The sequence below is a fragment of the Crocuta crocuta genome, unplaced genomic scaffold (assembly GCF_008692635.1).
Source record: "Crocuta crocuta isolate KB4526 unplaced genomic scaffold, BGI_CrCroc_1.0 scaffold193, whole genome shotgun sequence".
NCBI classification, from domain to species: Eukaryota; Metazoa; Chordata; class Mammalia; order Carnivora; family Hyaenidae; genus Crocuta; species Crocuta crocuta.
In genome coordinates, this window is record NW_027529624.1 from 443320 (window position 1) to 469156 (window position 25837).

A 25837-nucleotide genomic window follows, 5' to 3' on the forward strand; every position below is an offset into this window, starting at 1 on the left:
CTTACTAGGATACAAAAATAGATTCTACTGCCATGTAATACAATGGCTTCCAAGAAGAGCACTTCAGTGAAACTCTGAAATTATTTCTTTTGTAAATAATTTTTGTAAAGTGAAATAACAGAAATACCGATTAAAACCTTACTAATAATGGTATTGTTGTAATTTACATTTTTCCCTGAAATGCTGGACAATACAGCTCTAATGGTATTAGTGGGTAATATTTATGCTAGTGATCTCATCAACTAATATTCATTGAAGAGGATGTGAACAGGTAGAAGAAAAGCAGTAATTGTTCCAGGCAGTGGAAATTCAATCTTTGCAGGACCACAAAATAGGAATCTGGTTAGGAAGATAAAGGAAAAAGTTGTATGCATCCAAGAGCATATAGAGAGCCTTGAAAAGTGAAGCAGATTAATTCAAACTTGATTTGACAGGTAGGAGGAAACCACTGGTAAATTCATCATCTTCAGACTGATGTAATAAAAAGTGTTTAAGGAAGATTCATCTGTTAGTGGCAGTTAATTGGCATTGAATAGGGAGTGGGTCAGGAAAGCTACTCTATTACTTCAATGATGGCTGAAGTGAGATGTTAGCAGACAACAATGCCAGGACTGTTCTTGTTGTATAAATAAGTGAAGAAGTGAACTATGTTAATGGGCGAATAGACAAGGTTAGGTCATTGTCTATTCAAAGAGGATGAAGGGCCAAGTTGATGGTGCCATGATTTTAAGCGTGGATGACAGAGAGGAGAGTGGCACCAGGAAAATCGGGAAGGGCATCCAGAGGGGAAATGTCTTTATAGACAATTTATAGCTACACAAAAATATAAATTTTCAGTTGAAATTTGAGATATGAAGTTAGATTTAGGAGCATTTGCCTTCATAGAACGTATTTTCTTACACACACATATAAAAGCAATTTATATTAAATGTGTAGCATAGCTTATGACAGGTTTTCTCTCAGGTAAAATTACTTTTTAAATTATATTGGTGTAGGTTATACTAAAATCCAATTTAATGAGTCAGCCCAAAAGTCAGTAGGACTGCATTAAATTTTCTTATTAAATGGAATTCATACCAAAAACTCTGTGAACCTAAATATTATAATTCCATTTTTATAAATAAGAAAAAATATATATATAAGGCAGATCCGCAGAGGAGTGATAGATGTTAATGGACTGCATTGACCTAACTAACTCTAATTGAGCCACAAAAATTGACAGAAACAGCAACAAAATAGGAGAGCAGAAAAACCCAAAGCCAATGATAATCCAGAACTGAAATATCATATTTTGCAACACTAACCTCAAAAATCAGGTATGATTGATTCTCAAGCTAATATCCAGTGGTAAGAGTGAAAATACAGCTGTTTTCAAAGACATGTTGTGCATACTGAGAGCAGAGACTGTCATTTCTACCATGAACACCACCCTGGGCTTGGAGGGAGAATGGAAGGGAAGGGAAGATACACCTCTTAAAATCTGAACCCTAAGAGTCCCGTTAGCACCTGAGTATGTAATGATTTGATGCCATCGTGAAACAGTGCATCTAATTCTTACCATTAATAACTGGTGTGTAAACAACAATCCCCACCAGGTTTGGATCAGATACAGTTGTGTCCAGAATAAGGCCCCCAATGCTGAAAGAAAATTGTACAATTTAGGGAAGAGAAAAGAAATGCACTAATTTAAATGCTCTTCATGTACAAACACCTCTACTTTTAAAAACAACATTTTTCGACATTTAAAAAACAGAATAAGGGGTGCCTGGGTGGCTTAGTCCGGTAAGCGTCCGACTTTCGCTTAGGTCATGATCTCACAGTTCGTGGGTTCGAGCCCCGCGTCGGGCTCTGTGCTGACTGCCATTTCAGAGCCTGAAGCCTGTTTCAGTCTGTGACTCCCTCTCTCTCTGACCCTCCCCTGCTCACGCTGTCTCTCTCTTTCTCTCCTAGAAATAAATAAAACATTTTTAAAAAATTTTAAAAAACCCCACCAGAATGAAAAGGAAAAATATTCAAAGTAAAAATCAATGTCAACAGTGAAATGTTGAAAATAAAACACGGCATAAGCTATAGCCCTCCATTTCAGGGCTCTCTGAACTCCAAGATGTGTTCCTTGTAAAAAGGAAAAGAATATGCTTTAAGTGGCTTAAAATGTCTGGAAGGATGTATAAGAAATTTTTAACGTCTATCTCTGGATGGAGCGGCGGACAAAAGACTGATGGTTATTTAATATCCTTCTGTATTTGTTAATTTTTAAAAACTATATCATTTATTGCTCTTATAATTTAAAAAAAGTCTTTTTTTTTTTTAAGTAAGCTCTAAACCAGATATGGGGCTTGAACTCATGCCTCTGACCCCATGATCAAGAGTTGCACGCTCTACCAACTGAGCCAGTCAGGCAGCCCTAAAAAATAGTTTTTAAAAGAATATTTCTTCATTTATGAATTCAACAAAGCATTAAATGGATCATTTTTATTGTATTAAAACTAGATACAGACATAGCATCTTATCACTGGTAAACTGAAATAATGGGCTGTAGCCATAGAGAGAGCTGATTTTGAGAATGGAGGTCTAGAAAAATAACAGACAGCCACATAGAAGTAGGGCTTATATGTCCTAATGGAGCGTGGAGGTTTTTAAGTTTCCAAGACCATCACTAATCAGTTAACATCAGTTTCTTGGTCTAAAGTCCTATAAAACACTGCCAGTCCCAAAACTCCCTGGGATCCTACTACCTAAATCTTCCAGGAAAATTCAATCTACATTACAGAAAAATAAACTACATGTTATCAGAGAATGGAGTTGATTGTCAAAATATCAGATCAAAATATTCTTACCACTACTTGACAATTAACATTACAAATTTGTTAAATCTTTACCAATTTTTTTGGAAAATAAATGAATTGTGGCTTAATATGCCTAAATTACTAGGATTTCCCATTAAAAGTTACACTGTAGGGGCACCTGGATGGCTTAGTCGGTTTTGGCTCCGGTCACGATCTCACGGTTTTGTGGGTTTGAGCCCCGCATCAACACATCAGGCTCTGTCAGCACAGAGCCTGCTTGGGTTTCTCTCTCCCTCTCTCTCTCTGCCTCTACCTCACTTGTACTATCCATGTCTTTCTCAAAATAAATAAACTAAAAAATTTTTTTAAAAATTAAAGTTACACTGTAAAGTCCAAGAATAGTCATCCTTAGCAGTATTTTAATATTTTAAGCTGTAGGGGCATCTGGGTGGCTCAGACCTAAGCATCTGACTTTAGCTCAGGTCATGATCTCATGGTTCGTGAGTTCAACCCCACGTCAGGCTCTGTGCTGACAGCTCAGAGCCTGGAACTTTCTTCGGGTTCTGTGTCTCCCTCTCTTTCTGCCCCTCCCCTGCTCACACTTTGTCTCTCTGTCTCTCAAAAATAAATTAACGTTAAGAAAAATTTTTTTAATAAAAAATATTTTAAGTTCTAATTTAACTATATATATATTTCATAGAACTAGTTATGTATCAAAGAAAAATCTATGTGCCAAAACAGGTAAGTTCATGGTGTGACTGTAACATGAATATTTGCTAAAATGCACATTGAAATGTTTTCATGACCCAGATAACAAAATATAGAAAAGTTAGAAAATACAAACAAAAAGAAGAAGATAAAAATCAACTATCGTGACATCATTCAGTTACACTGTTAGCATGTTGGTAGCTAGCCTCCCAGACATTTTTAAACACTTAGATTTTTAAATTTTTTTTAATGCTTTTATTTATTTCTGAGAGAGAGAGACAGCATGGGCAGGGGAGGGTCAGAGAGAAAAGGGGATACAGAATCTGAAGCAAGCTCCAGGCTCTGAGCTGTCAGCACAGGGCCCGATGCGGGGCTCGAACCCACGAACCATGAGATCATGACCTGAGCCAAAGTCGGACGCTTAACCGACTGAGCCATCCACGCACCCCAAAACACTTAGATTTTTAAAAATGAAAACTCACATTGCAAAAGTAGTTCTCTCTTCACTTTTATCAAATTCTGTTTTTATCAAATAAACACATGTACATTATTTAAAAAGTTAAAGTGCCACAAAGCCTATTAAATAGCCCCTGGCCCCCACCCCCAGAACCTGTTCTACACCAGCTAAGTTTTTTCAACTTCTTTAGCTGTTTCCTCTGGCAGTTAATTTTATATTTCCAAATAACACATTTATACTGTGATTTCTTAATTTTAATTTTAGACATTTACCTAACAACCTCCACTATGACGGATGAGGATTTGGTCTCGCTTGCCCTTCCCTCCCCACCTCAGCCCATTCATAAATCCCTTCCTCCCATACCCTGCCAACTAGGTTCTATATTTCTGGGTGGAGCACTTAGGGTTTACCTTATTGTAACAATGGAATCATTATTCACAATGGAGCCACCAAGTGTTATTATTTCCTCACTTTTCCATGTTGCTCTGTCCTATATTTTTCCTAATTTTTTAGGTACTTATTACTAATCCAGCCTCAAATTTCTAACAAAGTTAGTGAAATGCCTTTGAATAAGTCGAAGTCTTCTGGTAACCAATCAATTCTGCTTTTTTTTTTTTTCCTTAGAGACATTTCTCCTCAAGCCCACTGTTCCCCTGCCACCCTGGACAGTTGCTTGTAGGCCTGATACACAGCTGTCAACCTGCACCTTCTCTTCAATCTCCCACACTGGGTCTTTGGATCTCTGAACATGTCCCAACGTTTCATAGAAGCCTACTGCCCGAATCTTCCAGGAAAAAAGCAATCTACATCATAGAAAACTGAACCACATGCTCTCATGGAACGGGTTTCCTCATTCCCATGTCAGTTTCTTTCTTGATTTATTTCCTCATTTTGATAGACCATATCTTCTACCAGCTTTCCTGTGAAAGGGCATACAGGAAGCAAAGTTTTTGAGATCCTGCATGACTGAAAACCTCCTGATGCCACCCTTGTATTTGATTGACACTGCAACCCTATTTTATGTTCAAAATAATTTCCCTTCAGAATTTTCTTGAAGGAATAACTTCAGGTGTTGCTACTGGACATCATTCAGATTCCCAGTGCTTTATATGTAACTCATCTTTTCTCTCCAGGAGATTTTGGGATTTACAGTAGATTTATGATTCGGGTCCCTCCTTGTATTCACTGTGCTTGGTACTAAGTGGGCCATTTCAACCTAGAAGCCCATGGTCTTCAGTCCTGGGGAATTTTCTTGCATTATTTCTTTGATAATTTCTTCTTATTGTTTTCCACCCATTTCCTACCTCTTTGTTTTCTGTTCTATTTTCCAGAATAGTTCCTCAACTCTATCTTCTAACTTTTCTCCTGAGTTGTTCTGTTGTTGTTTCTCCTATTTATTTATATTCTTAATTCCCAAGAGCTCTTCCTGCTTTTCCATATCCTCCTTATTAGAGCATTCTGTTCTTACATTATGGATGCCACAGATTCTCTTATTGCTTTAAGGGCAATGATGAGAGGTTTTGAGGTCTTTCAACTATCCCTGTACTTTCTTTGAGTACCATTTCTCTGGTCTCTGTCTTTCTTGTTAGAAGCCTTAATCAAATGTCTGGTGATCCTTTTACTGTCTGCTCCTCTGTAAAGGGCACTGCAGAGCTCACTCCTCAGCAGGTGAGTCTCTCGAAGAATGGTCAGGGGGGCATATAGCTCTTTCACTCAAGGACCCACAAGAGTCAGCAACCACAAGTTTTTCTCTAGTGCTGATCAGTCACCCCAGAAAGGAATTATTCTAATTTTTTTCCTGGGGGTATAGGCCTGACTGCCAGCATTCCATGAGCAAAGAAAAAGAAGTAGGATAGGGTTTTCACTGTTCAGCATCTAGATTTTCACTTAATCCTACTTTTCATACAGTGCTTAATCCATACCCTCACTTGTGCAGGTGTTTCTTAATCCACAGCTTCTCTGATTTAGTCTCTCCAGATTTAATTCTTGTCTTCTGCCAAGGTGGGAAGGGGGCAGTCACTTGGGTGGTCAAGCTGGAGAAGGGCTTTTAGGATCTAATTGCCTCTCACATAAACTTTCAACCAATCTTCTCCATTTCAGCTTTGAGGAGTACTTAGTGCCTCTAATTCCTTCATGTTTCTGGGTTTCTGGGTTTCTGAGAGTTAGATCAGCTCACTTCCAACGGGTGTCCTCTCACCCTGCAGGAGGTTAGGTGTTAGCTTTTTCCATTCTGGTGGTTCAGTTCAAAGTCATCCATCTGATTCCTATTTTACTAATTTTGTTGAATCTCTCACCTGCTTTCCTCTCTGTGCCCCTTCTGCCTTTGTGGTTTTATAGCTTTCTGTTCTATTACTGTCATTTTAGTAGTTTCAGGAAGGAAGAAGATAAATGTGTGTCAATATACCATGTTTAACAGGAAATTCATACTCTTTTCTAGCTGGCTCTTTTCACCAAAGGCATAATGAACATCTTTCCATGTCAAAAAAACACTGCCGTGTTATTTTTAGTGGCTAATATTCCATTTTGTGACTATACTATAATTTTTTTGATCACTACCTGGTTAGTTGCTAAGACCTCTAAGGCGGTCTCTCTCTTTTTTTGTTATTAAATTTTCCACTGTGATGAGGATCCTTACAACTTAATCATTTGCATATATCCTTAATTATATCCTTATGCTCTGTCAAAGTTCTAGAAGTGGAAGTAGTCAAATGGTACATCCATTTCTAAGGCTGTCTGATACATGAGCAACTTACCATTAAAAATAATGTCAGGTTAACAAACACACACACACACACACACACACATACATGAACACTAAACCTTACTCATCAGTCTGGTAAAGATTTGGAGAAAAATTTGAAACTGGTAGACAAATGAGGTATGTCTAACTCATTCCAAGAAGTCCTGTGACTAATAACTCTACTACATGTGATAATAAAGACTTGGCTATATAAAATGATTGATCCAAGAAATAAAAATAGGCTGCTGATGTTTTAATGTATACACAGATGCAGGTATATAGAACACACACACACACACACATTAATACTAACCTACTTATAACCATAGCTGTTATAACAGGCTCCCAGCCTGAGTGGAGAACAGTCCTTGTGGCTGGATGTTTGGCAGCTATTATAATCCAGATAGGTGTTAAAGCCAAGAAGAAGACACCAACTAATGGAGAAATGTAGTAATACCTCTCTAAAATTAAAAAGGAGACAACATTTCAATTTCTCTTCTAACCACAGAGCAAACATAGATATTAAAAGTAAAAGTTTCCCAGAAGATAGGATGTTATCCAACATATTCACATGCTATATCTTCTATAAACATCAAACAAATTTAAAACCATAGATAAGGTAAAAATATTAGACAATTTAACCATAAACTAATACATTAGTTCAACAAACATTTATTGAATTAGTTAACTGAGCTAGATGAGAATTGCAATAATAATAATAATAATAATAATAATAATAATAAAATAGTAGGAATGACAAGAGTAGAAAAGCTAACATTTATTTGGCTTCTATTATTTACCAAGTACTGTGCTAAATGGTTTCTAGTCATCATCTCATGTGACTGTCCTCACAAATGTGAGACAGATACTGTCATTGGTATTTTATGAAGAAAACTGAAGCTTAAGAACATGACTAAGAGAAAGCAAGAGTGGGGAGAAAAAGGCATCTGACACCAAAGTTAGTACTCTTAACTCTCAAGTCAAATGGGGTATTGTTTTTACCCACAAAGCTCTTACAGTGCAAGCATTCCAAGGAATATTGGCCAATCAATTGATATCAGATATTCTCCCAATACTTCTGACTAGTGTTCCAATCTCCAAAATAAAATAGAAATACTAAGTTTAACAAAGTTAAACACATTTCTTCACTGTTGAACTTCTCAGAACCCTTAATATGCTAAGACAGAATATAGTACACTGTGTTAACCAAAGGTTGGCCAGACCCCATAGTTTCACATCTAAATGTTACAACTTACTGTGGACAAGAAATTTAACTTCTATAAACTTCAATTTCCTTACCCATAAAATGGCAATAATAACAGTATCTATTTCATGGCGTTATTGTGAGTCTTAAGAGAATTAGTACACACAAGTAGAATAGTGCCCAGGCACCTAGCTTATATTTATTGGACACTTACTATTGTCATAATTATCATTGCCATTATCAATAACATCTTGCTATTTGGAACACACTGAGATAGAAGATTGCCAGGACTTTGTTAAAACCCCTTTGTGGTAAACTGTTTTACTTGATGACAATTATTCACTCTCTCCACATTCTTGTTATGTTTTCCAATATAGCAAAAATCCTTCTCTGCCTCATTGACTTTGGGCTTAGCTATTTGTCTTGCTTTGTGGACATGCTGTATATCACCTCTGAACAAAATTTTAAGTGCTTTCAGAAATGACATGGATGGATGATGGATGGATGGATAGATAGATAGATAGATAGATGATAGATAGATAGATAGATATGGGTAAATATTTACTGTTTTCAGACAGTAGACACTAGACAATAGGCAATGGAAAACTGTGATCCCTGAGAGAAGGGATAGAAATGAGATAAGCCCTCCAACAGCCTCAGCTCTTTGACTTAAGGCACATTCCAGACCACAGCTCAGGAAGGGAAAACTCGAGCAGAGTGATGCTAGGGCAACAGGAATTCATAGAACAAAATACTAGAGAAGAGGAAGCTCTCAGAGAAAGAGCTCGTGAACTGAATACTAAGCCATGCATGCATAGAGGGAACTCCACAAGGCTAGTCCAAGAATAACTGGGGAGTCATAAACTGAAAACTTCCCAGAGTTTACAAAGGGCTGGAAGTCATTCAAGAGCTAATCTTGTAGAGAAGAGAGTCCTCTTTGAACACTAAGAAGATTTAGTAAAGACCTGAGAATGGTCCCATCTTAGTAGTAGGGCCAGCCCCAGCGTAAAGTCTACTCAAGATGGGCTCCAATAAAGCTTGATACCCTGCCTTGTAAGGCTAGAGCTAATCCACGATTAACTGCCTACCAGAATAAAATCAAACACTTTGCAAAGAAAAACAGAACAATTGAGCACTCAATGATATTATGTCACAATATCTAGCACACAACCAAAAATTATGTTTAAGTGTTGGGAATAATACTTAGTCACATTTACAAGCTTAAATACTCTGAGATACTCTATTGGCCTTAGACATTTCTCCTGTCTCTCAAAAGTCTCCACGAACTTATGACAATCTTTATAAATCTAGCAAATTAAATATACAAATACAGCAAGTCTTCACGTTTTCATAAATTTTCATATAATGCATACAAATTTGGGAATATTTATATTTAAAATCACAAGAATACGTCAATTACTTAATTACATATTTAAGACAGAATTAGAAGACTGACATGTTTTTCTAATGGGCAAAGTTACAAGTATATTAAAAAAAAATCCATGTTTTGCCTCTTCAGCATAAAACCATTAATACCATGAGTCTGATTCCCAAATATTTTTATAGTCAATTCTAAATATCCTCAGGGATACAAGTTGCCTACCCCTTCTTAAATCAGTGACACCATCTCAAAACAGTTTTGTAATATCATTTTAGCTGACCAAGGTTTTATTATTATAAGAGATTTCAGCCAGGACATTCCTGGATTCTTCTCAATGATTCTAATAATTACTATGTACAGTAGAGGCCTCACCTTATAACTTAAAGACAGACTTGAGCTCACAGTCCTTGTAGTGAATAGTCTTAGATTTTAGTTAAACGTTACTAAATCTTTCAGCATCACATAAAATTCTTCAATCCTTATCCAGACTCTTATCTTTGAATTCTATATTTCCTCATCTTAAAATATTTAAAGATCTTCTTGCCTATGATTAAAGATGTTTGAACTAGATCAATTTTTTTTCCTAATAGGTAGGAACAATTACTATAAATACTAAAATAATATCCAACCAAAATTTCTCATGGTTGTAGCTAGATCACATCTTCAAAATAATTATGCTAACAAAATCCATTATTTTCTTCCATTTGAAGGGACATGACTAATGCTACACAGAGTGTCATTTTCTCCATGAATTTTTATAAAAGATTGAAAAAAAAAACTTTACTGAATGGATTCCCAGTTTTCCTTGTTAAAACGTTAGATAAGGATAAACAACATCCCAGTTAGAAGGCATTCTTACCTCTTAAAACAACTAAGGTTGCCAAAATCTCTTTATAGGATCGAAGAGAAAACTAAAGGCAAAATCCACTAACCACAAATGAAAAGAACTATTCTGCTAAGTCAGATCATCTTAGTACTTCATTTTTAGGCCAAAAAAGGAGCACGATGCTCAGCATTTGAGTTCTTCTCAACATTAAATCTCTGGAAGGACGTCTGCCGTTGCAAGAGGCACCTACCGACTCAACCCCAGGGTCACTGCTAGAACTTTCAAAGCGGGGGGAAAATTTCTCAGTAAATCAACTAAAAATAATGAGTGGGCAATTCCTCAAAAAGCTAAACAAAGTTATCATATGACCCAGAAATTCCACTGCTAGGTAACTACCAAGAGAACTGAAGACATATGTTCATACAAAAATTTGTACAAGAATGTTCATAGCAGCATTTTTCATAATAACCAAAAGTGGAAGGAACCCAAATATCCATGGAATGGTAAGTGGATAAACAAAATGTGGTATAGTCACACAATGTAATATTATTCAGTCCTGATTCATGCTACAATACAGGTGAAACTTGAAAGCATACTCAGTAAAACAAGCTGGACATAAAAGGTAATCCCTTTTGAGGAAAAGTCCAGAATTCGCAAACCCATAGATAATAGATTACTGGTCACAGGGGCTGGGCAAAGAGTAGAATGGGGAGTGACAGCTAACAGTTTCTTTATTAGGTGATGAAAATCTTCTGGAATAGAAAATAGGTTCTATTAACAGTAGGTTGTACAATCTTATGAACGTACTAGAAACCACTGAACTGTATACTTTTAAAAGGTGAATTGTGTGGAATGTGAATTGTATCTCAATTTTTAAAAATTCTAATAATGAAAAAAAGGGGGGGGAACTACAGTCTTCAAAAATGTCAGTGCCCTGGGGTACCTGGGTAGCTCAGTCGGTTGAGCATTTGATTCAGCTTAGGTCATGATCTCAGGGTCATGGGATCAAGCCCTGTGTCAGGCTCCATGGCCGGTGTGGGAACCTGCTTGGAATTCTCTCTCTTTCCCTCTGCTCCTCCTCAGCTTGTGCATACATGTGCTCTTTCTCTCAAAAAAAAAAAAAAAAAAAAAAAAGAGGGGCACCTGGATGGTTCAGTTGGTTAAGTGTCTGACTTCAGCTCAGGTCATGCTCTCACTGTTTGTGGGTTCGAGCCCCACATCAGGCTCTGTGCTGAACGCTTGCTTGGAGCCTGGAGCCTGTTTCGGATTCTGTGTCTCCTTCTCTCTGCCCCTCCCCGCTCATACTCTGTCTCTTTCTCTCTCTCTCTCAAAAATAAATAAATGTAAAAGAAAGAAAGAAAGAAAGAAAGAAAGAAAGAAAGAAAGAAAGAAAGAAAGAAAGAAAGAAAGAAAGTCAATGTCCTAAAGACAAAGAAAAAATATATACATACATACATACATATAGAGAGAGACAGAGACAGAGAATAAAAAACAAAGCAAATGGGATAAAATGTTAACATTAAGTGAATCTGGGTCCAGGGTATGCAAGATTTTTAATACTATTTTAATTTTTGCAGCTATTGTATAAGCTTAAAATTATCTCCAACTACAAAGAAAATTTAAACATTAAAAAGGTAGGAAAACCATGATAAAATAAAAATTACTAAAACTGATTTACTGTAAACCATTACTATCTCAATGTCCTGAGAAATCTAACATGCCCATTCCCCCCAAATTATGATTATATAGGACCTTCCTATCTTTTTCCTGGCTAACATCTAACTCAATTCTGATGGCTAAGGAAAAATTACAAATATAAGAAAAGGGAAGACTCTAAAACATTTCTCTTTGTAGGATATATTGGTGTTTTATAGATGTCATAAAATTAAGGAATAACTTTCAGAAAAACACGAAGGACACAATCGGCCAGAGAAAATGGTCAATTAAAAGCCAACCACGAACTTCTGCATTAATATCAAAATCTAAAATAATGTCTTCCTTCTATATGAAATACATTTAAATAATCCTAGTCAAAATGATATTTTGTATTAATTTCTAGGTAGATCACAATGGGTGTTTTCATAGGGTGAAATCCACACCCTAATCCTAGAACCTCTGGATATTACCTTATAGGGCAAAAGAGGCTTTGCAGGTGTGATTGAGTCAAGTGTTTTGAAACGCAATTACTCTGGATTATTAGGGTGAGCCCAAAATGTGATCATGGGTGTCCTCCCAGGCAGCAGTGATAGGCAGATCTGACTTGAGAAGAGCAGGCAGTGTGACCACAGAGGCAGAGACTGAGTCATGCAGCTACAAGCCAAGGAATCCCAGAAGCTGCCGGACGATCAGAGACAAGCAAAGGAATTTTCCCCCGAAATCTTCAGAAGAAACCAGCTCTGTGGACACCTTGATTCGGGGTCTGTTTGAGTCATGTTAGACTGCTGGCCTCCATAACTGTGAGAAAATTGATTTCTGTTCTTTCACAGACTTTGCGGTAATTTGTTCTAGCGCAATAGGAAATGAATACAGGTGTACAGAGAAAGCTTCACAGAATTTTAAGCCTAATAAATGTCTGCGTGCATTAGTATTGATTCTGTGATATAAGTTGACCAGGGCAAAGCAGGGATGAACACAGCTCAAGTGGTTTAAATTGCTATGATTCTACTTAACTACTAAACCTAAGAGCCATCTTTTAGATTCATGGCTTTGATTGTTAGTGGCATTTTGCAACTATTGTGACATAATTTCAATAATATTCATTATTCTCATCTTAAATTATTTGGAAATATATAGGTGCTATGAGTGACATTTTTATGACAGCTCTTTCTGTGTGAGCAACAAAGAAATGGGCATTGTAAGTTGTTGATTGTTTAAATGCCCTCTGCTATAACTATGAGAATTTTCTCACTAACTTCCAGGAATCATAAATTAAGACGGTGCTGAAAACACCTGAAGAAGAGTGACATGCAAGACAGATTTAGATTCTACTCATATCGTCACTCATATCAAGGCCATGATATTCTAGAACATCCTGTAAATAACTAGCTGGCATCCCTGCTAGCTTCCACAGCCTGAAGCAACCTGAGGCTGATCGTTATTGTCCTTATGGCTTCAACTAAGTCATCTTCTTAAAGGTAAGCTCAAAGAATGAGAAATCAGTCAACATTGTGCTTCTCAAATCTTGCCTAAAGAAGAAAAGTTGACAGTTTCTCAAATCAATAAAATCAGGTATACATAAGAATTATATAACCATGCAGTTACATTATTTTTTAAATACATTATTTTTTAAATAGCTTTCAAAAATTACTATTGTTTAAACATTACTGTATGAATGAATAAATACCTTTATATTTTCTCAGCAATTCATACCAAAGCGTATCATAGTCCAGAGCTTAGATTACTTTCTAAACTAACTTTGTATTTTCTTTTCTATTTCGAGATCTCTCCTAGCCATATGCTGCCATTTAAATTTTTCCTTAGGGATATTAATCCCCCTGATTCTTTCTGCTAAGGCAAGATATTCTTCCAATATTTCCCTAATACTATGTGGACAAAGAGCTATAATGACCCATAAAATACAAAGAATGTTATAAGAGAAGTATCAATGTAATGCTACAGGAATCCAGAGGAGGAAAAGATCAATTAACATTAGGGAAACGTATGAATGTAGCATTGAAAAATTACAATTCTGACTGGCCTTAACGGAAGGAAAGGGAATGACGTAAGAAAGAGAACACTCGTGGCCAGTGTATGAAAATTGGTACTGGCTGAGTCTGGCAGGAGTAACGATCACTGGAAAGTTTCTGCTGACTCCCAGAGGCCTAAACACCAGGCTAAAACTTCAACTTTGTTAAATGAGCAACAAAACCTTAGGTGACAACACAAAATACAGTCAATAGGAATAAACAAAGCTCTGCACTTGTTTTGTCCTTTTTGAGGAGATGAAAAGAGGGAAAATCCCATATTTACTACGAACATTAGAAAACAGCAAATTTTATCAGAACCAAAGGAAAAGTAACAGACTGAATTAACGTAGCATGAGCTTCAGTAACCTGCATCAAAACTAACAAGACAAGAGGGGAGCTATTCAAAGTCATTTCTAAGTATCCAAAATTCAAGGCAGGGAACTCAGTGAGACTTTTCTTATTGCCCAGTTCTTTGGGACCTGAGGAGTACACGGCCCCTATTCGTAATGGAAGCCTGTGGCTGCCATGAAATCCTCTTATCTCTAAAGACTGCTAAGTATTCCCAATGCAGTTCAGGAATTAAACTTCGTTTCTAAGAATTAGGCATCTCAGCAGGATGAATGGGGCTTTGGAATTTAAACCAGAACACCACAAATACTATAATGATCTTACAAGGCCCTCTAGTGCTCACAGTGTAGGCAAGTTATAATCAAACACTGACCCCAGAAAAACCCTTCTCTGTTAAATCAACTATGGACTCAATCAGCAGCCCATCAAAAAAATATAGAGAGCACTTTAGGGAAATAAGTGATACAGATAACATGTAACGAGCCTATTTTGATTAATTCATCTTGAATTACATTGAGCCACCTTTCATAAGACAAGTAAAGGCCCAGAAAAGCCTAAGCAGTATTTAATAATAAAATTACTTTTCAAAATAGAAATCATTCTGTTTTGCTTTTTCATTTATTCATCCAGCTAAACTACTAATGTATCGCATACAACCCTCAAAATAGTGAAAGCTTTAGATAGCAACACATGATGAAGTCTTTTGTAAGAAGCTCATAACTAGAGAGATTTAAAAAACACACACACATTTTTTTTTAAGTCAGTACACATTATTTTCCTCAAAAGTTGATTTATCTTCTGGAATATCATAATATTGAGTCTGTATCATTGTAACAATTATATTTATTATGGCATTCTTCAATAGCATTACCTTTCTTACTTTCTTACTCCTGGGACCTCAACTGAGGAGATATCAGCACCTGAGAAATGTGTTACAACTGACTTCATGTTAATTTAGGTTCCCAGGTCTGAAAATAATGTACCTTTCTTTCTGTGTATGTAAGGGAACCCATCCTAGAACCACCTTCCAGCCCCAGCCCCACCCTACCCTCAATGGTCTTGGCAAGACCCATAGAATAATACTAGAAAGAAACCCTTTACCCGCTTCTGCTTCCCCTTTCATTTCTCTTACCTCCTCCTCACAGTGGGAGAGACTGACCTAACGGTAAGACTAGGGAAAGGGACATAGCCATGCCTAACTCATCCCTTTTCTCTTTTGGGATCCAGCCTACTGATGACAGCTTCCCTTCCCCAATGCAGTTAACCTGTTCCTCTGGGGAGGTGAGGTCTCCAAGTTGTCCAGCTACCTGCCTGTGAACAGGTGAAGGAGTCTAATACCTTATGCTCTGGGACAGTGTACAATGCACATATCAAAACACTGTGGGTTGACTCCTCCCTGGTTACACACTTAGTGAAGGGGCAGAATTCACAGACCACGAGGCCTGTGTTCAGCCTTCCTACCAGTAGTGGGTAACATGTATAACCTCTATGATCCACAGTTTTCTCATCTGAAATTAGGGATGATAATTCTTACCTTATAGTATAAGAAGAGGGAAAAAAAAGGGGGGGGGGAATATGAGAACCACAACACATAGTAGGTATACAACAAATGGCAGTTATTGTTCTAATCAGTCCCAACCACAGTTCTACTGCAGACGAAGGCCACGGGTTCAAGACATTGTTGCAACAATTATTTAAAGAGACTCTGAAGAGCATATTTAATTAATTTTTAATTAATATTTAATATCAAGTCAACTCACCCAGACAGGCGTACAAACCCTGACTTATCCAAGCTAATATGGCAAGAGTTATGAGGTCACCGAAACTAGCAGCAATGGGAGTAGCAACGTTATCAGGGTTTATGCCAGTCTTCTTTGAACCAACGATAACCCCAACCATTATTATTCCTGGAAGAAAGAAAACTCATTACTTTTTATGCTATGATTTAGAGAAAATCAATCCCCTAAATACTGAAATATAAAAGCTAGACAAAGAGTGAGTACATCACTTCCAGTTAGACTGCTTAGATAAGCTGACTAAAGCAAACAAAACATTTTACTCTAATGCTCTGGCAAAATGCCTTTCAGCAAATTCCAGGTAGGGATCATAGAAGATTTGAGAAGTTCAGTGTTGCATTTAGAGACCTGAAAAGCTACTGTAAAATACCTGAAAAACTACTGTAAAATAACATTCAAGCTAAAGTTTCAAATTTAGTAAGATGTAGGTCTTAGATGTAATGTATTTGTGTATATGTATCAAACCCAAAGATTTTATTTTAACCCTCAAATAAAGAATGAAAATATCAAAGAAAGGCGATTCATATTTATATGCACAGCAATTGGGAAGAAGGCCAACGAAAACAGCTTTGTCTACACGAAAACAGCTTTGTCTACACGGTGGTAGCCAGAATGCTTGCTTCATTTTGTTATTTGAAAGGATTGAAGTATTAAGAGGGAAGTAATTAAAACTTGAACACTGGAGACCAGAACACAAAAGGCAGTCGTTGTAAAGGATATTCTTCAAACCAAAGATTCTATGAACCTTCAACTAGAGAACAGAAGATGAAAATATGACTGTGTACTTGTTCTCCTAAATATTTTCTTGAATCATAGAAATGGGGAAGGGGAGTGATAACATTTATATCCATACCCAATTGTATAGATTTTCTCATGCCAACATTTAGAGGATGCAGTGCAGGAAATACGTAAGATTAGTTTACTTATATGCTACCCATGGACCAGTATGGAAGCCTAAATATGGCTATGGGGTCGGGGGGATCTGAATCTCACTACATTTTTAGACTGAAAATGACTCAAAATGATTGTATTCTAGTATTACTCATTTTATAGATTAAAAAAAAACTGAGGTCCTGGGAGCAGAGCTTAATTTCTTGTGGAAGGTCAAAGAGCTTGTAAGTAACTTTAGTTCAATGTTTTCTACTACCCCATAAAGCCAAAATTATTAAAAGTAGAATTTTTATCTTGCTTCAAATAACGTCTCACCTCTTATATTCTGGAGATGTTTTCAATCTATAGACTACCTTTCCCATAATATTGTAAAAAGGAAAAAAAAAGCAATAGAAAAAAATTTTAAATGTATTATGTAATAATCAAGATGTGATCACAAAGAATTTGTTTTCTATTTTTTTAATGTTTTTTTTTTTTTCTGAGAGAGAGAGACAGAGGGATAGAGAGTGAGAGAGCACAAATGGGGGAGGGGCAGAGAGAGGGAGACACAGAATCCAAAGCAGGCTCCAGGCTCTGAGCTATCAGCACAGAGCCTGACACAGGGCTCGAACACACAAAGTGAGATCATGACCTGAGCTGAAGTCGGACACTTAACCAACTGAGCCACCCAGGCACCCCAAATTCTTTTTTCAAAGTCAGCACATTTAAAGATCAACATGGAAATTTTTCCTAGGACAGAATGCCATCCATCTTTTCCACTGGAAACAAATATTTTGCCATCATGGGCCAGCGAAAAGAGCTGGGAGTCAGGAAACAGGTTTTAATTCTGATTTTCTGCAAACAAGCTGATGAAATTGGACAAGTCACCTTAACTGAGTCAGTTTTCTTACAAAAAGTGGTTAATAGTATCTGCTCTCTCTATATACATAAAGGTCCAACTATCATAAAATTAGAACACACATTATTCAAAGTAACATGCTTTAAGTAAATGTATTTTAAAGGTCTGAATTCTTATGGTTTTGAAAATCCTAGGCAATACCAATAGTTTTTACTTAAAACTTTTAAACAATTATTTGTAAATGAAACAAGAGTAGAAAAGAGAAGCAAATGAACTTAAAGAAAAAGAAGCTAATGTTTTAACTTTTTGTGTGTGTTTCTTCATGTTTGAGGGGGTGGGGAGAGATGGGGACAGAGGATCAGAAGCAGGCACTGTGCTGACAGCAGAGAGCTCATCGTGGGACTCGAACTCATGAACCATGAGATCATGACCTGAGCCAGAGTCTGATGCTTAACCAACTGAGCCACCCAGGTACCCCAACTTTTCTTTCAACCAGAAATTAATTTCCCAAAAGCTTAATTTCATCCTGCTTTGGCCAGTGTTAACACCACTTAATTCTCTAGTAATTCTATGTATAGATAAGAAACTACCCTTAATATAATTGAAGTACCAAAACAAAATGCTTGAACATATTTTGAAAGTCAAGTCTTAATCTTAATAAGATTCTCTAAAGTCCCAGAACCTAACCAAAAAAGTTAGCTTAACAGTTGTATATTCACCTGACATAAGAATTTTCTATTTTTTGCCTTGCTGGTGATTTAAGGGTAAGACGATATTTATAAAATAAGAATGACTGATTTCATAATAGGCTAGTTCTCTAATGTTAAGTTCTTAATAAACAGAAAGAATGATATCCCAACTGAAAAATTTTAATGTAGTTAACTTTTTTAAGTTTATTTATTTATTTGTTTTGAGAGAGAGGGAGAGAGGGAGGGAGGGAGGGAGGAGAAGGGGCGGAGAGAGAGAGAGAAGAGAGAGAAGCCCAAGCACGCTCCATGCAGTCAGTTCAGAGACTGATGCAGGGCTTGATCTCACGAACCATGAGACCATGACCTGAGCCGAAATCAAGAGTCGGATACTCAACCAACTGAGCTACCCAGGTGCTCCAAATGTAGTTAATTTTTAAAACTCTGACTCTTTCAAAGTCTAAAGCCAGCAATATACTGTGTTGAGCGTATGGTTATATTTGTATTGCCACAGGAATAGTGGGAAAAATTTTTTGAAATCTGAAAATTTTTTAAAGTTTACAGCTTTTGAAATTCAGAGTTCCTGGGATCCTTGCTACTCAAATGACAAGCCAGTAAGTCCTCTGCATGATTTCCAGAAAGGAGTTTCTCAATTAATTTAATTTACAAAAACTAATGAATATCTAGGCTATTTTCTTGATCTCATTTGGGAGTTCTACCAGAGTACCTAATGCCAGGAGACAACCTCAGAAAACCTGTTTTGTTCTAAGGTCTACATACAACAAATATAGGTATATGTGAAATAAGGTATTTTAAAATTTTGTAGATAAATCTTCTCTCCCCCTTGCACTCTTGGTGGGAATGCAGGCTGGTATGGACACTATGGAAAACAGCATGAGGTTTCCTCAAAAAGTTAAAAATAGAACTACCCTATGATGTACCAATTGCACTACTAGGTATTTACCCAAAGAATACAAAAATATTCATTCAAAGGGATACATGCACCCTGATATTTTAGAAGCATTATCTACAATAGTCAAACTATAGAAACAACCAAAGTGTCCATTAACTGAAGGAATAAACAAAGAAGACTGTGGTACATATATACAATGGAATATTATTTAGTCATAAAAAAGAATGACATCTTGCCATTTGCAACAATGTGGATGGAGCTGGAGGGTATTATGCTAACTAAGCTAAATAAGTCAGAGAAAGACAAAGACAGTATGATTTCACTCACATGTGGAATTTAAGAGATAAAACAAAAGAGCACAGGGAAAAGGGAGAGAGGCAAACCAAGAAACAGACTTAACTACAGGGGACAAACTGATAGTTACCAGAATGGATTTGGGTGGAAGGATGGGTGAAACAAATGAAGGGCCTTAACAGTAAACTTATCGTGATGAGCACTGAGTAACGTACAGAAGTGTTGAATCGCTATATTGTACACCTGAAACCACTATTACCCTGTATGTTAACTAACTGGGACTTACATAAAAACTTAAAAGTTTTTTCTCTGTGGTTCTATAAATGAAGGGGCATAATTTCAAGAAAAATAGTCAACATGGAAAAGAAATTATTTGAAAGTGAAAGACGGTAGAGTAGCCATTTCTAAATCTACTTACCCTGCAGAAGAGATGCAATGAAGGCCGTGGCCACACTGCTAGAGCACAGGAGTATGGAATGGTCAAGATAGTATTTCCCCTCTGGAATCCAGCCCAGGATAATTGCTGCCACAGCCGCTAGAAAGCCAACCACTGTTGCTTGAACCTAACAATGTTTTTAGAAAGTCCAACTGAATTATTCATTTCAAAAACAGTATTTACTTCTTGATTATGTAAATATGCATACCAAAAATCAGAAGAAAGGATTGCATCTGGTCATTGAGCCGCATTACCTTTTGAAGAAGCCACTCTGTTTTAGTTTTAATATTCCCCCAAGGCAGTGAGTTCTTGAACTGCCACCATCTGGTGCCAGTGGGTATGGGATGGGGTCCAGGAATCTGTTTTTATCAAGCACCCAAAGTGACTCTGACGGTGAAATCCACAGATCATCTGAGAAGATACTGACCGACCTTAAGACTGAAACTGAACCGTGTACCCAATCCACACAACTGAAGTCTGACTTCAGAGGCAGTGCTGGGAAGAGACTGGATTTTATGATCAAATGATAAGAATCTGACTCTTGGCTATCTCACCTAATCTTGTGGCAACTTATTTAAATTAATTTGTCTAGCAAGTAACTTATTTAGAATCTACCACGTACAAGGCGCTATGCTGGGTCTTGGGCCACATAGTAGGCAAAATAGATTTATTCCTTGTTCTCCCTCAGCTCTTATCTATTTTTTAAATTGACATTAAAAAATAACCTCACAGGGGCACCTGGGTGGCTCAGTCGGTAAAGCATCCGACTTTGGCTCAGGTCATGACCTCACAGTTCATGGGTTTGAGCCCCGCCTTAGGCTCCATGCTGACAGCTAGCCCAGAGCCTAGAGCTTGCTTCAGATTCTGTATCTCCCTCTCTCTCTGACCCTCCCCTGCTCATGCTGTCTCTCTCTCTCTCAGAAATAAACAAAAACATTTTAAAAAATTAAAAAAAAAATAACTTCACAGATAACCACAATCATGATCTGTAAAGTGACAACAATATCAAATTTGAAAACTGAGATTTAAATGAGTTACATAAACATAAAAAGTGCTTCCCACAGCACTGGCGCAAAGCAATCCAGCAACTAAAGAATCCAGTAACACTGGGGCGCCTGGGTGGCTCAGCCGGTTAAGCGTCTAACTTCGGCTCAGGTCATGATCTCACAGCTCATGAGTCTGAGCCCCGCATCGGGTTCTGTGCTGACAGCTCAGAGCCTGGAGCCTGTTTCAGCTTCTTTGTCTCCCTCTCTCTCTGCCCCTCCCCTACTTGGCTGTCTCTCTCTCTCTCTCTCTCTCTCTCTCTCAAAGGTAAATAAACATTAAAAATAGTAACACTGACCGTGAACTCTGAGAATCCTATTAAGTAGAATGTGAGAATTAAGGAAGCCCTAATGGAACCTAATTCACAGATACCTAATCGTGCTTGTGTCATGGACTCCTCTGACGATCTGACAAAATCTTTGTAAAGATTCTTTTCTCTATGAAAACACAGTTGTGCTCAATATTTGAGAAGAATTTCTAGGTGCTCACAGTGTGTCTGAAGCCAGTCCATGTACTGGAATCCAGAGCCATCTGTGGCTCCCATTCTGACCAACAGCTTACGGGGAGGGAGGATGACAAGGGAAGGATGCAGACAAAGAACAGAAGGAAAAGTTACACTGAGATAGAAATTACTAGAATGATGTGATGAATAATTTACACTACCACTCAAATTGCTTGGTAAGAGGTTAGAATATTAAAAGACAAATGGAATATATTTTCAAATTTTAATTTGCATATTAATTTATAGAAGGCTGTTTGTTGTTAAATATTTTGATTATTACCCCTGCATAGGTTTCTGCAAGTTCAAGCTGGAAAGGATTGTAGACACGTCTAATACAACACTGTGATTTAAAAGAAGGGGGAAGGAAGCCCAGAAAAGTTAAGTAAATTAACAAAGTTTATGCAGCTGCTTAACATTAGAGCTCAGTTTAAATCACAGATTTTCTTATGTCTAACCGTGTGATCTTAGAAGCAGCCAGACAGATATTTTTTTAGGCCAATATTGCAAAACAATTATTTTATTTCGATGTCTTTGGAATATATTACATGAAATTACTCTTCTGCAACCATGCTTGTAAACATGATGTCCTAACTGAGCTAACATTAAAATAGCACTCCGTGAGCCCACTTGCTGGAAGGGACACAGTCCTGTGACTTGGGCCTAGTAGGAAGTAGCGGAAGAGGAAGAGATCAGCAGTACCTGCAGATAATCCATATATAATTTACAATTTAGTGTATATGTAACTGACAATTTAATGTGTTCATTTACATGAGCTCTAGTAACATTAACAAATTAGGAAAAACTCAAGTTTAAATAAATATATGACCATAATACATAAAAGAGTTAAGTTTAAAGAAGACTTACTTTAAAAAAGGTAGAAAAAAAAAGCACCTAAGCAATGAAGTGCTAAATATTTATTTGTACAGATATTAACTCAAGTACTCAAATTCTGGCTCTATTACATATTTATGATTAAAATTTTATACATATTTTTATATTTTAATTATTTATTTTTTGTATTTGGAAGAACCTGATCAATTCCTAGGGAAAGAAAACTTTTCGAGATCATAGGTATCCATTTATTCTATCACTTTTTCATCGTACTGTATTATTGTTTTGAGCCCCTGAAACAATTAAATGGCAGTCTTTAGAGCACTAGGATTTATTCCATTCTTACAGGTAGCACCCAAGATGTATAAACCCAAGATCTGTAAGCAAATATGTGCATCACTTACCTGCTTTAAAGCCAAGTTGCCAATTATTAGGTTCCACTTTTCAATGGGTGAATCCATCTTCCCAATATTTACCTGTTAAGATAGATACTTTCATCACTGACTAATCATATGCTTTCAACTCTGTTTCAACAGCATATGAAATCTTAAAGCCAAAGACAATTCTTCAGTAAATCTGATGAACTCACATTTTTACTTAATATAAATCTAATTTCACTATCAGCCTTGCATCTCACATTTAGCTTGCACAAGATGTTTAGGAAAAAAAAATTTTTTTTTAATTTAACTACTAGCTCGCAAGAACTAGTGGACCAGTTAATACTATCCATTTGCCCGCTGTTTACAACTAACATCATCAAATGTCATCCTTACATGTCAAATTTTACATATTGAAGCCCAATATGAATAATTACATAATTTTGAGCTGCTAGCATTTTATTCCACATCACGAAACTAGTCTAATTTGAAGAATGAGTGACCAGAAAACCCAGGATTAAACAAATCATTTATATGTACATAATTTATAGTTGAGCCATGACTAAAACTGTTAGCAGTAAAAAATTCTTCCAGTTCACATATAAATTTTCATTGTGTACTGCACTATTAAAATTTATACATCTTTCTGTTAAATGGAAGAATACCCTCTAAAAAATTGTTATTCAATTGCTCTATAAGCTAAATTATTACTTCTTAACCATTTAGGATTCAAAACACATATATCCAAATCTGTCGAGTTTTTCTAATGCAATCATTTGGAAAGCAGTGAACAATGTTTATTAGTAAAAATCATACCAAGTTGGGTTTCAATTATTCATCAACTGCTCGGTCATGGAAAATAAGTGAACGGGGTAAAGTAGGAGATACATAAGGATTGTTATTTATGAGTAGTTTATGGACAGAGTAGAGTTTAGCTCACTGGCTCCAGACCAGCAGATTAAGTGCTACATCAACATTTCCACTATCAATTTGGAAAACAGATTGTATTCTCAAACCTCCCTCTGGGATCTAGTCCCAAAGTATCCAGCAATGCAAATATTAAGATTTCTCTATTTTTCAGTATAATTATTGAGGCTGCCTTAATTTAGATTTCTTTCCTAAGCCTGGAAATCTACATAATTCATGAAATTTGTGTTTGTAGCTCTAACAACCTGAGTCTTTGCTCCAGGGAGTAATCAGGTGGACATAATGTTTAAAGAGTGAATCTACTTCAGGTTTAATATTCAAGAAATAGGCATGACAGAAATTAGTGTTAGTTTTAGTGACTTTTAGAAAGAAGTCTATAGGTATAAGAAGCAATCGAAAATGATTCCATGAAAAAGTAGAAGGTGTCAAAACTCTAGGATTGCTTGATGATCAGGAGAGGTAGAGACACACATACACTCAGGTCTAGGAAAAGGTGAAGAAAGGCGAGTCACAGAATGGATGAGTGCTGTGAATCAGGTATGCTACTGTGCCAGGGTCACTTGTACCATCACTATAGTTCCTGCTAAAGCCTGGAGCTACCTTCCTCACAATCGTCTTCCGTAGAGCTACAGGTTACAGTCTGCCAGTGACAGGAGTCTGCCTAAGATCTGGAAGGCAGAACTGAAGGAGAGGCCATTATTTCTGTAACATCTCAGTAGCCAGACATGGTAGGCAACCAGATGTCTACACTGCAATGCACCCATGGTTTTCTTCCCCTTCTCCAGTGTTTCAGGTTATTTCTCTGACCCTTCCATCAGAGATCTTTCCTTCCCCCACATTTGTGTAAGCCCAAATTGCTCTATTAAATTCCTTATCGGCACAATATGTACGATGGCAGTTCTACTGACCAAACCCATACTGATAGAACATTGTGACACTATTCAATTGCTCTGTTTTGTAAATGATGAAGATCACAATTTCTAAGTCCCATCCAGATCTATGTCTCTGAATCTATAGTTCTTTTACTCTAACATAAATAATAAATAACAAATTAATGTATGATGTGAAATAAAATATATTTTATGAAATATAATCTATAATGTGAAATCACAATGTATTATGTGAAATAAAGTAGAATATATTCACAAACAAAAATCACCTTTTTTAAAAAATTACACAGCAAAGATTTTTAGAAGGATAAAAACAGAGAGAGAGAGAAATGTTGATCCAAATTTAACATGTAAGGAAAATACTTATGGTATGGGCATGCACTAGGGGTGGAAGTGTGAGTTTGGCAGGATACTGAAAATAAACCTGTGCTGTCCAAGAATTGGGCTGACCTAACATACTGTCCAGTGGCCTAGGATCAGTATGAACCATCTCAATTTTTCCAGAGTAGAGAGGAAGAAGCACAAAGTGTTCTGTTAAAAGGCTTTTGCTAGATCTACTTTTATTCAATTAGCTGACCTGAAAATCTGGCTAGAAAATCTGAAAAGAATATGATATAGTAGAATGTGATCTGATAAAGACTTCAATATAACCTGGATTAATTTATATGTCTTAAAGTACAAGAAAAATAGGCCAATATTTTTGCAAAGACACTAACAAGTTTTTAAGGAAAGAGTAGAGCTGAGGTGGCTAGAGCCTGAAGATGTTTTGGCCAGTACCGTGGTTTTAATTTTTTTAATCTAAATGCCTTAGGTTGAGCCTGCAATCTCTACTTTTTATAATCCCTACACCCTTCTTCATAGATGTATATGTTATTTTTCTGATCTGGAAGCACATGAGTTATAGATAGGTTTTAAAATTTACTGGGACTAAAGAAAAAAGTGGGTTGGAATGACCTTGAAAGTATAGATTTACAAATATAGTTACTATACTTGATATTGGAAAAAATATATTTAATATGTAAATAGATGAAACAAGGGTACTTCAAGTCTCCATTGAAGTATTAGTCTTAAAAATACAGGGGCGCCTGGGTGGCTTAGTCGGTTAAGCCTCTGACTTTCGCTTAGGTCATGATCTCGCGGTTCGTGGGTTCGAGCCCCGCGTCGGGCTCTGTGGTGACTGCCAGCTCAGAGCCTGGAGCCTGTTTCAGAGTCTGTGATTCCCTCTCTCTCTGACCCTCCCCTGCTCACGCTGTCTCTCTCTCTCTCTCTCCTAGAA

General features: G+C 36.8%; 1 protein-coding gene across 3 annotated transcripts in view; it reads right to left on the bottom strand.

Annotated features, from left to right (window-relative positions):
* Positions 1-25837, bottom strand: part of SLC41A2 (solute carrier family 41 member 2) — a 186781-nt gene that overhangs the window by 110253 nt on the left and 50691 nt on the right. For all 3 annotated transcript variants that reach the window (XM_077761993.1, XM_077761992.1, XM_077761994.1), the window contains exons 4-8: positions 22772-22843; positions 19973-20117; positions 15897-16043; positions 7005-7152; positions 1559-1638 (exon numbers count right to left, since the gene is read on the bottom strand). In XM_077761993.1, coding sequence (XP_077618119.1) covers positions 1559-1638; positions 7005-7152; positions 15897-16043; positions 19973-20117; positions 22772-22843 — 592 coding nt within the window. The remainder of the gene's footprint in view (positions 1-1558; positions 1639-7004; positions 7153-15896; positions 16044-19972; positions 20118-22771; positions 22844-25837) is intronic.